The sequence below is a fragment of the Phoca vitulina genome, unplaced genomic scaffold (assembly GCF_004348235.1).
Source record: "Phoca vitulina isolate PV1807 unplaced genomic scaffold, GSC_HSeal_1.0 scaffold7, whole genome shotgun sequence".
NCBI classification, from domain to species: Eukaryota; Metazoa; Chordata; class Mammalia; order Carnivora; family Phocidae; genus Phoca; species Phoca vitulina.
This window is the reverse complement of record NW_022589710.1, coordinates 50,422,861-50,440,274: the sequence shown is the minus strand read 5'-3', so window position 1 is coordinate 50,440,274 and position 17,414 is coordinate 50,422,861. Positions and strand designations below refer to the sequence as shown.

Below are 17,414 nucleotides of genomic sequence, written 5' to 3'. Positions count from 1 at the left end.
ATCCTGGAAAGTGCACTTGTTGGGCTCACATTTAACTTTACTTGCAAGATTATTCGTAAGTGAAAGATTGCATAAAAATAAAATCCGTTCCAGTAAAAGCAGTGGCATTTTAGGGAATAATACTCATTACCATTGTTGCTTTTGAATTAAAGAAGGCAAAAGACTTGTATGTCTTTTTAGCAAACCAACTTTGTAGGTAGTAATTAAGGTTTTGTTTTGCAGATTGGCAAATTTAATAACATTTAAAGAATGAAATCCTGACAGTAGTCAATAGGGATTTTACTTTTAAGTTATTTTTATAGTTCTGGTAGATCTTGCTGATTCATCCGGGGTCTCTGGCCTAGTTAGTCTTCCATGTGGCCTTTGGCTAAGGTTTAGGGTAAGGACTATGACCATGGAACAGAGCAAAGGGAATTGGCTCTCATGGTGATTGAACCCATGACCTTGGTTGGCTTCGTTGGCAAAGGGTGCCCCAGCCAGTCATAGACTCCATAAATATGGACCTAGTAGAAACAGGAAGTTTCCTATTCATTGGGGAAAATAGGTCAGTAATAAGTGACCATATATCCTACCACAATCATTTCTATAAAAGCTCTTCAGATTCCTGAAAAAATAAACACCTTATCATAAGAAGACAAAAAAGAAAAAAAAAATAGACATCTGGGCCATTCTCAAAGAGAAGCTTTGAGTTTTATGTTTCAAAACCTCAGGTATCTTTAAAGAACATCATTAAGGATTAGAGTTACCATCAGAAGTAATACCGATGTACTTAACTACTGATAAATCTTACTTAACTGCATGATACTTGATATTACTCTGCCTTTTGAAAAACAGGAATGGTTGTATCTTGTGACTCCACACACAATGTGCTTACCACTTCCATCTGGAAAATACACATAATTCAACTGGCAGCAGGTTTTTAGAATTTCTCCCTTTGATATCCCAAAAATCTGTATGGTGTTATAATAGTAATGATCACAGTTGGGTTCCCTTTGGACTTTATCATGCAGGTCTACTTTAACTTACTAAACTTTTTCTTTTTTTTTTTTAGTGGTGGTTGTTTGTATAGAATTTTTGTTCCTTGGTTATGGCTGAAAAATAAATTTCTTTGAACAATTTAAGTAAAATCTAGCTATTTTTGAGTTAAATATTGGTTCAGGGATTTAGAATATGAATGCATTGTTTTCTGTCTTGAAAAGAAACTTTTTTTTTTTTTGTTTGGTTTTTGTTGGCACAGATAATCCCCAACTGGATGAATTTAAAGGCTAAAATTTTCCATGACTTTAGCTAGTTCTCATGTGGGAGGAATCTCTAACTTGATTTAGGAAAAAACAAAATTTAGAAATTCACAGAGCTTGACAGAAATAAAATCTATGTTAATTTAAGTGAGTAGTAGTAGTCCTGAGCAATAAAATCCTGCTGCATTATGCATATATATTCCTTTTCAAAATATGTATTATTCTATTCATATTTGATGGTTTTTAGAGTTGTGATTTAGGTTTTCAAAAGAGAATTTTGGAAATAGACACCAGATTTCCATCTTTTAAAAAAATCTCAATTAAATATGTTTCTTATTACAGTATTTTATACATATTAAGTACTTAATGTTTTTTCTTGATTTGAAATATAACAAATGTTCTTAAAGCTATTTAAAATTTTCAATATACATTAATATAAACTTTTAACTTTATAGTTCATGTGGTCTACTTTGGATCAGAATTACATTATATTGTGAAGCTTAAAATATTTGCTAACTTTTATTTTGTACCTACATGAAGAATTTAATTATAAAAATATAGTCAAATGAGCTATGAAGCAATGAAAAGACATAGAGGAACTTTAAAGGCATATTATTAAGTGAAAGAATAATCTGAAAAGACTACATACTGTATGATTCCAACTATATGACATTCTGGGAAAGAAAAACCATGGAGTCAGTAAAGAGATCAGTAGTTGCCAGAATTTGGGAGATAAGGGATGAATAGGTAGAGCACAGGATTTTTAGTGAAAATACACTATGAAAATACACTATGATACTGTAATGATGGATACCTGTCATTATATATTTGTTCAAATGCATAGAGTGTACAGCACCAAAAATGAACCCTAATGTAAATTGTGAGTGATTATAATGTGTTAGTGTAGGTTCATCACTTGTAACAATGTACTACTTTGTTGAAGATGTTGATAATGCGGAAGTTATGCATGTATGAGGACACTGGTGTATATGGGAACTCCATTTCCCTCTCAGTTTTGCTATGAACCTAAAAGTGCTAAAAAAAAAAAAAAAAAAAAAAGTCTTTAATAATACATAGTAAGAGCAGTAGTTTTCTAATTCTCAGTGACATGACCTCATTCTTTGTTACTGGGAAAAAAAATCTGACTTGGAAGTTTGTACCTTTTAAAGGGTAATGTTACTGACCTATTGTTCCATGTGAGCAGATTTGTTTTTCTATAGTTTTTGTTGGTTTACCAGTGAGTCATCTACATGTTCTTGTCCTTGTGACCAAAGGCATGCACTTGGAGCACTGCTGAATGGTTAGGATGAGACAGGATAGTTTATGTTCATCATTTTTTGTTTGTTTTTGTTTAATTTTCAGTGGCCTGTGTGGGAGTTAACATAGGACCTACCTCTGTTTCATTCCAGCTCCATTCTTACCCAGGCGGGCTGGTCCCTTTTCAGTAGACAAAGGGCCTTTAATTCCCTATTTGTTCTTTATTTTTGAGTGTGTTATTTTTTAGAGCCTCTTGATAAATATGCCTACTGTCAAAGTTGTGGGAGTTTTTATGGTCAGATGAGATGTCTACGAACATCTTCCTTTTCTCCTTTCCTTTCCTTTCTAAAGGAAAAGGCTGCTTTTTTTAAAAAAAATATATGTAACCATGAGAATTCAGAATCCTCTACCTCTAAAGAACTACAGTAGTATAATACTCAGTATGTTAGTCTTTTTAATGGAAATAGGCACACTTAAGGAAAAGAAGAAAAATTGTTGTTATTAAAGATTTAAATGTGCTCCAGGGACGCACTATTAAGGCTCAGTGTTGTTGCTGTAATCTTAAACGTGTAGAAGACAATCTGAATCCTGGAGCAGGGCACATGATAGCTTTATAGCTAAACTGCTTTTAAGGAAAAAAAACACACACTTTAAAAAGCAAAATAACATAATAATAGAAATTCATTGGCATGTGATTTTTTTTCTCTTTTTATAACTGCTTCTACTGGGTCAGTTTTAATATAATTCTCATTGCTTGATCTAAGTCAAATGGAAAAGAAATATACTGCAGCCTCATACACTTAAAAAGATAGTAGATTAAAGTTTATTATTAAGGTTTAAAGAAATAGCTTGTGATTTTGATTCAGTTTTTAAAGTCTTTCTCCTTGAGTGTTATTCGTGTTTTCAGAAGTTAAAAGTGCATTAATATGTTTTTACTAGGTCTTAAGAGTTAGATTTTCTTTGTCTTTCATTTTAAACTAGCTAATGTAGAAAATATGTTCAGTATTCTGGGCTAGATATTGCATGTGTGTTTACTTGTTTACTGACCGATGGTCTGTAGGAAGCAGAAATAATGCTCAAACTTAATGACATTTCTAGATGATATGGTGGAAATACAGTAATTTGCTTTGGGTTACTCCTTTAGACCTCACTTTGGCTCCTCTACTGAAAACAATAGAATTTAAGTTCTCATCGACTAAATTTTTCTAAGACTTATATATCCTTAGAGTAAAAGGAGAAAAAAAAAAGGGGGGGTATTAAATAAGATTTTGGGCACCAAAGTACAACTATAGTAGAAAAGTATATTATTTGGGAAAGAGATATTATAAATAACTGGTCAGATGTTGAAGGTAGAAAGTGATGAGGAAAGAACTTTTTTTTTTTTTGCAGATTCCTAGGTATCCAAAAGAATTAGAGGTTCTTTTATTCAACTAGCTCATATATGGAAATTAGGATTTTAAAAAAAAGTTGACTTTCCGAAGAATTATGTTATTATAAGGTATAATTCCATGTTATAAAACACAATTTGTTTAATTAAAGTTCAGCTTATTGATTTCTATTTCTTTAACATCAAGTAAAATTATTAATATTTATACTAATTATAAAAAATGAAGATTAAATATCTATTAGTATGAGCATAAAAATAATTTCTCACATTGCCCTTTTGCGGGGAATGAATTCTGGTAACTGATAAGTCTTCACAGGGTCAGGGAAGTAGGGGTGTTGGGTGTCGTTACAAGTATAACTGTTCAAAATTGAGTACTGGAATAGAGGCAAACTGCTCTGCAGAACCTGGAGAGGGAGTTTTAGAAGGTTGTGGGGAAGGTCTAGAAGGTGCAAAGAAAGTAAACAATGAGGATGGACAAGATGTAAGGGGACAGGGAGGTAGCCCAAGAGAATTAAGAGAACAGCCAGTGTTTGGTGGGGCTTTGAGGAGTGTATTCCATCGATCTATAATAGTTTTATATAAATTCCAGATCACTTATTAGTGTTTTGGGGGTAAGCAAGTTATCTTGGGGTAAATGCAGAGAGTTTTAGCGTTCCACGTACTGGTAAGCACTGACCTCTGCGTTAATTTACTAGGAATCTGGGTGGTATTAGATTATAAGGTTTGGTGGGGGAAAATTTTGTAGACTAAAAAAGGCCTGATAGTGTTATCTTTGCTCTGGCTTTGAACTAAAATTGGTAGGTGAAACTTTAAGGATATTTGTATAGTCTCAAAGTATCTACCAAAATAAGTGTTAATTACTTTAGTGGTTTTTAACATAGCACCACACATTTTTTGATATTTTCCCTCTGGGAAGTGGAGCTTAATTCTCCTTTTGAATTGGAGTGGCTTCTGCTCAGGAGTTTGAATCCAGAATCAGAGGCTATTTATAGTTTAATTAAACTTACCAGCTGCCAGAGGAAGTCTTCCTTGTAACAACCCCCCACCCCCACCATGGAAAAAGCCCAGGCTGGTTTTTAGCTCAATGAAAAAATATTGAAAAGATAACCAATTAAGTTTAACTCATTTAAAACAAAATGGGGCTAGGTTGAAATGATGATGTTGAGAAGTGAAATAGTTCAAAACTTTATGAAATGATTAAAAAATGTAGCAACAACATCTTTTATCTTTTCATTCTCTTACACACGCATGTTGGCTGGGGAAAGCGTCATGGAAAGAATAAAAATGCCTGCAGTCAGTTTCAGGTTTCTAGGGTAATTTAGTGCGGGCAAAATTTATAAAACATCCCACCTTGAATAGATTATGCATATAGAATTAAATATTATTACAAATTCCACTTACCCTACAAGAAAGGACAAATATCAAACATCAAAATCATTTGATAACTACCTGAAAAGCAGTACGATTCAACTACTTGTACCCCACTTTCCCTCTTAATAAAATTGGCTTAATAATAACTTGTGGATTTATAAATGATGTGGTTTGAAATGTTGGGGCTCAGAGCTGACGGCCAAGAAAGAATTCTTGAGAGGTCTTTGGTGCAAAAGGGTTGTTTTTTTTTTTTTTTTTAAGATTTTATTTATTTATTTGATAGAGCACAGGCAGGCAGAGGAGTGGCAGGCAGAGGGAAAGGGAGAAGCATGCTCCCTGCAGAGCAAGGAGCCCGATGCGGGCCAATCCCAGGACCCTGGGATCATGACCGGAGCTGAAGGCAGTTGCCCAACCGAGCCACGCAGGTCCCCCATAAGGGTGGCTTTATTGAAGCACAGGGACAGGACCCATGGGTGGAAAGAACTGCACAGGGATCATGAAGAGTGGCCGATTATATACTTTCGAATTGGGAGGGGGTTAGGGATGGCGCAAACCTCCGAGGTATTTTGGAGGCAGATTTCCAGGGCCTTGAGGGGACTACTGTTAGGAAAAGGTCATTTATTACTGTTTAGTAAAAACTCAGTCATGAGACCCTTCAGATGTATATCGATGGGTCATATGCTTGGAAGATGATTGCTAACATATATCTTGGGGGCTAGAGATAAAGGAAGTTTTCAAAGGAATTTTTATATGTTAAAGTAGACTTATAGGATCTTGGGGGTGAGGATAGTGTTAAGCTAAGATTGCATTTTGCCCTTAGCAAACCATTAACATCGAGGCAGCTGAGTTCCTAGAGGAATGTCACTCTGCCTGTTACAAGGACTTGTCAGTGGGCTGTAGGTAGTAAGCAAATGTAATATTTTCTTTTGCCTTTGTTTCCCACATAATAAAGATTAAGTGTATATGTTCAATATATATAATGTATTTAATATGTAAGAAGAAGAACGCCTGGACATAGTGAATGCTGTAAGTGTTGTAATATTATTACTATACTCAAACCAAAATTATTTTTCATTTTGATGATGCCTCTCTGACTTTCTACTCAATTCCTTTTTATTAGAGTTGGAGCCATGGCAGAGGGAGCTGTAATTTCCTGACAGGGGGCCATGGTTATTTTATATGCATGTATATTAGTATCCCCAGCATGGTGCCTGACACATAGTAAATGCACTTAGGAGTTATTTGTTGGATATGTAAGTTAAGGAAGTTGAATATGATTGATTATATTTACATCAAAACAATTTTTTTTAAAGATTTATTTATTTTAGAGAACACGCGCGAGAGTGGGGGGGGGGCAGAGGAAGAGGGGGAGAGAGAGAATCTGTAGCAGACTCCCTGCTGAGCACAGAGATCCAAGGTAGAGCTGGATCTCACCACCCTGAGGTCATAACTTGAGCCAAAATCAAGAGTCAGATGCTTAACCGACTGAGCCACCCAGGTGCCCCTGCATGAAAATAGTTTTTAACATGTTTTGCTGTTTGTCTGAAAATTGTTCTTCTGTTGAGCATCATAGATCTTGTTGGAGACCTCTGGCATTTGGCTTTTCTCAGTTTGGGTGTCCTCTGCACATATACCTTCCTAAGTCTAAATGCTAGAATTATCAAAATTTTTCTTAAATAGAATGCCTTTTAAATGTCATGAAAGATTGCTCCAAGTATATATATATATTTTTTCTTAAGTTTAATTTTGTTTTACTGTAGAGCAAACCAAAACACACATTTTTCTAGTTACCTTTTGAAATTCAAATTTTCTTTAAGTTCCTTTTTTCCATTTTATTAAAGAGAGACAAATGTAGAAAAGAATGCTTTCTTTTCTCTTTGTGAAGAATGGTTTGAAGAGCCAGTTCTGTGTAGTGATAAAACATCATACATGTAATAATGATGCAACAAGCATGTTTCTATCTTAAGATATTTTTTCAGAATTTGAAAAATTAGTGAGCTAATTTTTATTATGTCTAAATGGTTGAACAGATAATGATTTTTATACTATTATTTCACCTGGCAGTAAGCTTTGTTTCCAAGAGAACTGTTAGCTGTCTACACTCCCTAAATGTGTAACAAAATACCCAAAGATGGGAAAAAGTGAAACTAAGTGGAAATTGATTAGGAAGATCAAGAAGTTTTTTATATTTGATACAAAAATGTATATCACTGCTGAAGTGTTCTTAGGACTTCAGTGAATGAGAGGGTTGTAATTCCTTTGTGTATGTTGTACAACTCATAATCATCTTCTTCCCCCCTTTTCATTAATAAATCCTAATAGTGTCTTTCAGTTCTATATGTATTTTGGAATAATACATATTTTTTTGTATCTTTCATTCTAGGCATTGAAGAAACAAGAAGCTAAAGCAGATGAAAATGAGGGAGTCATGAAAAATAAGCTAAAACAGACCGAAACTGAGAAGAGTCAAGTAAGATTTTGAAAGTTATCTTTCAAAGAGTAATGCTCTTTGAAATGGGGCCAATGATACTTGTTGAGTGCCTTGAAAATTGTCCCTGAGATCATTTGTTAGAACACAGTGAAGCCTTTATGTTTTGATGTGGAGTCACTTGGTTTGATAGCTCTGCTATTCCTGCAGCTTGCTCTGGGAAACATGTACAGGTCATCTGCTACCTTGTCACCTGGCTACTTACTCCCTTTCTAGAGGCCAGTTGAACTTTATCATTCCTTGCTGGGGAACACTTAGGAAGCTTGACTTTGTTGCAGGGTTATTTAGGAAAGACCTGTTCTTTAAAGGGTGGGTATTTTGAATATATTCATTTTCATCATAGAAAATCGGCGTAGGCGCATTAAATATTAAGGACTTTTGACCTATATTCATGTCTGTGAATCTATAGAGCCTGTTAGCATGTTAGGCATTTAGAGGACAGCCAACTCTCCTCAGTTTGCAAATGAATAGATTTAAGCATGAGCCCAAGGTAATGAATGATAAAATGAAAATTTGCCCCTGATGTAATGTTCTCTCCTCTGTATCACTCTGTAAATCTACCATTACCTCCTTGATTTTTATTTCACCAACCTATGTCGAGTTAAATGATGCATCCATGCTCCCATTACGGTGAGCAAGTCGTGTCAGGCCATTGTGCTTGCTCTTAAGGAGTTGAGGCTGCTGGTATTATCCAGGGAGCATAACCAGTATGGGCCTTGGTAGATTTTGAAAACATTTTGACTGAAGTGTGATTCCTTCCCTCTTGATTTCTCCAGAGAAACCAGAGGACAAGTGAGATAATATTTTGTGTGGATTCTGTGATTCTATATATAGTTTACTTTTTTTTAGAATATGATACTTTCTTGGCCACATGTATAATTTTTTTTAAAAACTTATATAACCAAATTTAAAAAGTATTTTGAAATAGTTATAGATTCATAAGGTGTTGCAAGACAAAATGTAGAGAGAGGTCACATGTGCCCTTCACCCACTTTCCCTCAGTGGTAACATTTTGCATAATTGTCCTTCCATATCCAAACTGAAAAATTGATTTTGGTGCAATCCATAGAATTTATGCAGATTGCACGAACATTATGTGCACTCATTCATGTATGTGGTTCTATGAAGTTGTATCATGTATAGATTCACATTACTGTCACCACAGTGAAGATACAGAACTACAGTGCCCCTTTATGTTACTCCTTGATAGCCATACCTACCCCATGGACAATATTTAAAGGACTAATATATAGGTAGTAGTTTGGTCAAGTGAAATGATAACTTAGGATAACTATCACAAATCTAAGCACTAAATAATATCTTAATATAAATTTGTGGTTTCACAAAACAGCCTGTTACAAAATGCAAACATGTCTAGCATGTGTAATCTCAGGAATGTTAACAAACATGTGTCCCACCTGTAGGGGTGAAAAAGTAATTTTCCCTTTACTCTTCTAGGTTCTTTGGCTGATCTAATAATTAAGTTGACATAAAATAGATTAACAGGAGAAAAACAAATCTGATTTTGTATTTATAGGAGCTGCATAAAAATATGAGCTCGAAGGCAGCCAGGCAGTTGAGGCTTATATACTATCCTGAGCTGAGGAAATGGGATAGAGGTCTTGGGCTTCAAAGGGGAGAAAGACAATTCAGAGGAAGAGGAGAGGAGCAAATGTTTGGTAAACAAATGTTTGCCTTGTCTTGTATACAGATAAGTCTTTCATATATAAAAACTTATCTCTGGTAATAGCTCTCTTCCTGGTACAGACTCCCTCTCTAAATTCTTTAATGTAATTCAGGGAGAGGTAAAAAGCTTTTCCTGAGTCTGTTGGGTCTTGATTCCCTTCAGCTCAAAAAATCCTTATGCCAAAGAGGCATATTTTGGGCAGGGCGGGGAGGGTGGTGGCATATTCCTCTCCCCTTCACATCCTTTTATATTTTCAACTTGTAGTAAGCTAGACACATTCAAACTTTTTAGGTATTTTGTCATCTAATTAGCACATTTTCTGTGAATATTTATCTTATGATTATATTATTAAGGAAATTTTAAGTGTCTTATTCTGAAATTAGGTATTTTTAAATTTTAGGAATGTTATGAATATTGGGAAATATTAGGAATGTTGGAATATTAAGAATATACAAAATCACCAATTGGATGAAATATACTTTAGTCATTGGGTCCTTCAAGTTTTTATTCTAATTCAGTTCAATATGACATTACATGTACTAAAGGAAAAAATTGCTTTGGAATTTAGATTACAATGATTTAGAACTGGAGGAATCTCAGAGATTGTCTAATATAAAGGCCTTATTTTAGAGATGACGGAAAGGAGACCTAGGAAAAGAGTGTCATAGTTGAGATGGGAACTGAACCCCTGAGGTCTGGTCTGGTTCACTTTTTGTTATCCAAATAACATTATTTTCATGGAGGCATTGATATGTTTTGATAGCAAGATATTTTTTCATATTAGCTGTAAATATCTTCTGAAAAGTTCTCGAGTTTTCTCCTCTTAAACTATGCCCATAATAATTTAGTTATTTTCTGCCCCACTGGACATTTTTCTTTATCCTTTGTTGAAACTCTAGCTTGAACAGGAATTAGAGGTATCCCGAAGGTTATTGAATCAGTCAGAAGGCAGCAGAGAAACACTTCTGCATCAGGTAAGTCTACGCAAGCTATGATAATCTACTTTTAAATTAAATCAGAATTGAGTCTCCTTTTCTATTAAATGTCTTTGTGAAAGGAAGAAAAAAACCCACCTAGGTCTAGAATTTTTTTCCCCTAAGGAATGTATATTAAAACACATAAGCAAAAGATGAAATCCTTTCAGGAAGAGTCAGAGAAAGCTGGTACAAAACACTGGACCAAGTTCCCACTGTGATAGTGTGTCTTGCTGATTGCTGCTCCAATTTAGAATTTATCTCTCTTAGCATAACCGGTGTAAAAATGAGAGTGGATGTGTAAGATAAAATTTTCCCAAGGGCTTAATTTTATTCAAGGAGGCATTGGGGAGTGAAGGAAGAAGTAAAATACATGAAACAGACCTTTACATACTCAAGTTGCTTTGCGTTGTCTTATATTTACGTTTTCAAGTTGCTACCTGCCCTTTTTAACCAAAGATAAAGCTTAATTTTAAAGCATAACATTTTGCAGCCCATTAGCCTGTAATGAGAGTTTGGTGCTTCTGCTGTTTAAAGTTCAGCAACTTGAAATAGTCATCTTACATACATTGGATAAGGGCATATAGATTATTTTTTATTTTTAAAATTTTTTTTATTATTATGTTAATCACCATACATCATTAGTTTTTGATGCAGTGTTCCATGATTCATTATTTACGTACAACACCCAGTGCTCCATGCAGAACATGCCCTCCTCAACACCCATCACCAGGCCAATCCATTCTCCCACCCCCCTTCCCTCTAGAACCCCCAGTTTGTTCCTTAGAGTCCATCATCTCTCATGGTTCATCTCCCCCTCCGATTTCCCCCCCCTTCATTCTTCCCCTCCTGCTATCTTCTTCTTCTTCTTCTTTTTTTTTTTTTAACATATAATGTATTATTTGTTTCAGAGGTACAGATCTGTGATTCAGCAGTCTGACACAATTCACAGCGCTCACCATAGCACATACCCTAACTGCCTCTCTGTCTGTGTTTAATATGAACTGCACTCGTACCTTTCTGTTTTGAGTTGTGGCTTACATAAGTTGCTATGTAGTCTGCTAGGTAGGTGAAGATGTCAGGCATCATAGATGCTTAAACATTTTGACAATTAGTGCTGAAAATACACCATAACACCTATTTTACAAAACCTTTAAAAATGTTCACTGGCTTTGTTCTGCAACCATTCTTACAATGGAATTAATGTTGGCAGAGTTCAGACCTTTTTTTTTCCCTGAGCTCTGACTTGTGATTTCTGATCTCATCTTTTGAAGTAAGAGATTGCTGTGTTCAGGTTGTCATTGTGACTTTAACTGAGTCTTTTTGAGACTCCTGTTTTGTTTAATGGTTACTGGGGACATATCTGAAATGTGCTAGGCAATTTGCTAGTCTTTAGAAATGATGAATAACATAGTCCCTGACCTCAAGGAGTTTATAGTTTATTCAGCAGCATTTATTTCTTATTTTGAACAGTACTTTGATATCAAAATATGCTAAATTGTGATCTTTTCACTTGAGTTTATCAATCAGTAGACCATATTCATATAAAAGAGGAGTGAAAAGTATAAAAACAGTTATGGGGGTGCTTGGGTTAATAGTAGTAGAGTGGACTGAGTTCACAATAAAGGATTTTTTTTTGCGTGTGTGTGTGTATGTGTGTCAAATTCTTTGTCCCAGTAGACACAGAGAAGGGAAAAAGACATTCTTTGTGGAAGGAATGGGAGGAGTAAAGAAATAGAGCAAGAGACTATTCCACTGTGCTTGGCATAACAAGGAGGTTAACTTGGCTTCAACTTGTGCTGACAGTAGTCCATTAGAAGTAATATTTTTCCCTAGAAAAATAATTTGAAATAATTTGTAAGTTCAGTTATTCTTTTCCTGCATTTAAAACTGATAAAAGTGTCATTTTTGACGATATGTATGTAGGTAGAAGAGCTCCGTACACAACTTATGAAAGCAGAAGGTGATCGAAAGGGTTTACAACATCAAGTATCTCAGATGTCCAAGCAACAGGATGAACAAGGAGATGACCGGAGGTTTAGGAGAGGTATAATTCTGATTTGTAAATGTGTGGGTTTTTTTTTTTTTTTTGATCTTTCTTAAATACTTCCCATTTTCAGAAATGCATTTCATACATTGTGCTCTCGTCATCTTATTTCTTGATCTACTACAAGGTTTTTCAATAAGCTAATCCTAATTTAGCATCAATATTTTATCAGACTTTATTTTTTAGTTTTGTTTACAGCAATATTGAGCAGAAGGTACAGAGATTATTCTGTATGCTCCCTGTTCCCACACATGCATAGCCTCCCCCATGATCAACTTCCCCTCACTGGAAATGTGTTTGTTATAACCGACGTACCTACCTTGACACATCATTGTCATTTAAAGTCCATGGTTTGCATTAGGATTCACTCTTGGTGTTGTGTATTCTATGGGATTGGACAATGTATAAGTGACATTTAGGCACCATTACAGTATCATAGAGTAATTTCCCTGTCTTAAAAATCCCTTGTGCTCCACCTTTTCATCCCCCTCTCCGCTCTAACCACTGGCAACCAGATCTTTTTACTGACCCTATATTTTACTTTTTCCAGAATCTAATATAGTTGAATCATACAGCGTTTCAGATTAGCTTCTTTCATTTAGTAATATACCTTTATGTTTCCTCCATGTCTTTTCATGGCTTGGTAGTGCTCTCTCTCGCTCGCTCGCTCGCTCTTTTTTTTTTTTTTTTTTTTTTTTTTTTAGCATTGTCTGAATGTACCACAGTTTATCTGTTCCCCTACTGAAGGTCATTTGGTTGCTTTCAAATTTAGGCAATTATGAGTAAAGCTGTTATACACCAAACATCTGTATATAGGTTTTTGTATGGACATAAGTTTTCATTTACTTTGCGTAAATACCAAAGAATATGATTGCTGGATTGTATGGTAAGAGTATATTTAGTTTTGTAAGAATCCTCCAAACTGTCTTTCAAAGTGGCTATATCATTTCTTCATTCCCACCAGCAATGAATGAGAGTTCCTGTTGTTCCACATTCTTGTCAGTATTTGCAGTTGTCAAGTGTTCTGGATTTTGGCTATTCTAATAGGTTTGTAATGGTATCTTGTTGTTTTAATTTATGTTTCCCTGATAACATATGATGTGGAGCATCTTTTATTATGCATATTTTCCACCTGTATATCTTTGATAAGATATTTATTAAGGTCTTTGGCCCATTTTTTAGGCAGGTTGGTTGGCTTCTTGTTGAAGTTTGAGTCCTCTTGATATTTTATTTTTTATTTATTTTTAAAGATTTTATTTATTTATTTGACAGAGAGAAACACAGCGAGAGAGAGAACACAAGCAGGGGGAATGGGAGAGGGAGAAGCAGGCTTCTCTTGGAGCAGGGAGCCCAACAAGGGGCTCAATTCAGGGCCTTGGGATCATGACCTGAGCCAAAGGCAGAGGCTTAACGACTGAGCCACCCAGGTGCCCCTCTCTTGATATTTTAGATAACACTCCTTTATCACCTATGTCTTTGCAAATAATTTCTCAATCTGTAGCTTCTCTTTTCATTCTCTGGACGGTGTCTTTTGCAGACTGAAAAGTTTTAATTTTAATGAAGTCCAGCTTATCAGTTATTTCTTTCATGGATCATGATTCTGCTCTTCTACCTAAAAAGTCATCATCAAACCCAAGGTCATCCACAATATCTCCAGTCTTCTAAATTTTTGTAATTTTGTGGTTTATATTTGGGTCTGTGATCCATTTTGAATTGACTCCTGTAAAAGGAATTCTTATTTCCATGCCTAAAAGTCTGTATCTAGATTCATTTTTTTGCATGTGGGTGTCCAGTTGTTCAGCACTACACTATTTTTTTTTTTTTTAATTTTATTTATTTATTTGACAGAGAGACACAGCGAGAGAGGGAACACAAGCAGGGGGAGCGGGAGAGGGAGAAGCAGGCTTCCCGCTGAGCAGGGAGCCCGATGAGGGCTCGATCCCAGGACCCCGGGATCATGACCCGAGCTGAAGGCAGACGCCCAACGACTGAGCCACCCAGGCACCCCAGCACTACACTGTTTGTTGAAAACAACCTTTTCTCCACTGTATTGTCTTTGCTTCTTTGTCAGAGATCAGTTGACTATTTTGATGTGGGTTTATTTCTGGGCCTCTGTTCTGTTTCATTGATGTATTTGTCTTTTTTTTTTTTTTGCTAGTACCATACTCTTGATTATTGTAGCTTTATGGTGTGTCTTGAAGTTGGATAGTGTTAGTCTTCCAGCTTTGTTCTTCTCCTTCAATATTGCATTGGCTGTTCTGGATCCTTTGCCTCTCCATATATTTTTAGGATTAGTTTGTTGATATTTACAAAATAACTTGCTGGGATTTTGATTGGGATTGCATTGAATATGTAGATCAGATTGGGAAGAACTGACATTTGGCAGTATTGCATCTTCCTACCCATGAACATGAACTTTCTCTCCATTTATTTCATTCAACTATGATTTCTTTAATCAGAGTTTTGTAGTTTTCCTCATATAGATTTTGTTAGATTTATATTTAAGTATTTGGATGCAAATTTAAATGGTATTATTTTTAATTTCAAATTTCACTTGTTCATTGCTGATATTAGCATCTAATTTTAATCTCTCCTCTGCTTTATTTTTAAACCCATTTCAGACATGCTTATCTCATGAGGCTTTCTCCTAGAAAGAGCCAACAAAGCTAGTAGTGGAATTTTTTCCAGCTTCTTATTTCCATGCCTAAATGTGTGTGTGTACTTGTCCTTGTACTTAAATTGGCAATACCCCTATGTTTTCATTTTCTTTTATCCCAATTTGAAAATATGTACAAACAATTAAAATTGAGATCCTATCTTTTTTGTGATTGAGATCCATGACAAAAATTAATCATCTGGCAGAAGTGGTCATGAATCATATGCCTGGCTTTTTTTATGTAGATTAGGAATACTTTGTGTTTGAGAAATGTTAGAATACCTTTTTAGTGGTGGTGTTGATTTAGGTTGTAGAATTTAATGAGTCTGGATGTATTTCTTTTTGGAAGTCTACTTGTAACAGAAATGGTAACATTGAAATTTTATAATGGTTTCTAATAGACTAATCCAGATTGTTGAGCTTGTAAATTATTTCAGTAATGAAGTTTCCTACTCAAATACCTAAATTATTGGAGAAACTCTTGTAAGCATTTGGTGTACTATCAAATTCAGGGAAGATAAATATTTTCCCAGATTCCCCACACATAACTCAGTATGTTGCCTAAGTTAGAATTTCCACTTTGCCAGAAAATCTTCACTAGGCAAATGCTGACATACCTATCCTAACATAATCGCATGCCATTAAGTTCACCTAAGTCTCATGTGATGTTATAATTGAAATAGATTTTGACATCAAATATTTTAAAATTTATTTTTAAAAGTAAAATCCTAGGGTTTTTGATTATTCATCAAATTTGTGTAAAGATGCACATAAGAACTCTTATTTTGTTTGGAAAAAGACTGTGGTACATTTGTTACATGTTTTCTCACCTTATAAAAAATCTAGTTATTCTTGGTGTAAGTCTTTGAGACTAGAAGAATGTCACTTTTCTTAACTACTTACCAGGTTTAAAAAAAATCTGAAAGTTCTCATATCAATATCATAATGAACTTCTTCACCTTCTCTTAATGGTTCTAAAATTTTCATCTTTATAGAATAATTGTATTATTTTTTTTTTTTAAATCTGCCCAAGAAATCACACTCATAGTCACACACTGTTGATGTTCATTCCTCCATCCATTGCAAAATAACATCCACATCTGCTTTTAAAATCCACTTTGCTGGGGTGCCTGGGTGGCTCAGTCGGTTAAGCATCTGCCTTTGGCTAAGGTTATGATCTCAAGGTCCTGGGATCCAGCCCCACATCTGGCTCCCTGCTCCGCGGGGAGTCTGCTTCTCCCTCTGCCACTCCCCCTGCTTGTGCTCTCTCTTTCTCCGTCAAATAAATAAATCTTTAAAAACATAAAAAATGAAATTGACTTTGCTTTACTTTACTAGTAGTCTTCTCAGTCAAATTCAAAGGAATCATGGTATTACTTTTCTTACTTGACCCCTGTTTTTCCCTCTTCCTTCTTGGAACTCTTCACTGACTTCTATGTTTCTACTCTTTCCTGGTTCTTCTGAGTTCCTTGTTTTCATTCTTTTCATTTGAATCTTTTCCCTTTGTTCACAGCTTGTCTTTTAAATGCTGGGTGTTGTCTAGAATCCTCTTTATGGGGTTTCTCACTTAATAGTTCTCCCTAGAGGTTGTTATTTAAATCTTACGCTTTAGCTATCACCTGTAATGATGATCCCTAAATCTTAAGTCCACTAATCTTCAGTCCCCCAGTTGGAGCCTCTCATTGGACATCTTCATGTGCTATTCCACAGAATGCCCCAGTCAACAGATTTAGAGCTGAGTTCATCCTTTCCTCAACACCTGTTTTTATTTCCTGTTTCAATTGATGCCACCATCTTTTATCCAAATAGCCAAGGCTAAAATACAAAGAACATCTGAAATTATTCCTTCTCTCCTCCATCTGCTTTGTCCCTATCTATTTATAGATCTTGGTATTTCTTGAATTTGGCCCATCTTCTTTATTCCCACTATCCCAGTTTAGGCATGCTTTGTCTCATTTGTATTGCCCTCTTAACTTATTCTATTCCTCTGTGATCTGTCTTCTATACTGCTGCTACTAAAGGGATGCTTTCTAAGCCACAAACCATTCATGTTACTCTTGCTTAAAAGTTTTGTTATATGTTATTGAGTTCTTACTACACATGAGGCATTTTGCTACACATTTTATGTTATCTCCTTTAGTTCTTAGAACTACACTATAAGAAGGGTACTAGTCTTATTTCCATTTGAATAAGGAAAAAAAAAAGACTGAAGAATAAAGAGATTGCCTAAGGTCATGTTTGCGGGAAGTAACAGACTTGAATCTGTTTCTCCCCAAACCTGAACTCCCCAAACTCTTTTTTTTTTTTTT

At 35.2% G+C, this 17,414-nt stretch overlaps 1 protein-coding gene across 1 annotated transcript in view; it reads left to right on the top strand.

The window, feature by feature from the left end:
- CEP128 (centrosomal protein 128) overlaps window positions 1–17,414 on the top strand; it is a 419,635-nt gene that overhangs the window by 72,631 nt on the left and 329,590 nt on the right. Inside the window, exons 10-12 of the mRNA XM_032405704.1 lie at window positions 7,637–7,723; window positions 10,328–10,402; window positions 12,329–12,449. Coding sequence (XP_032261595.1) covers window positions 7,637–7,723; window positions 10,328–10,402; window positions 12,329–12,449 — 283 coding nt within the window. The remainder of the gene's footprint in view (window positions 1–7,636; window positions 7,724–10,327; window positions 10,403–12,328; window positions 12,450–17,414) is intronic.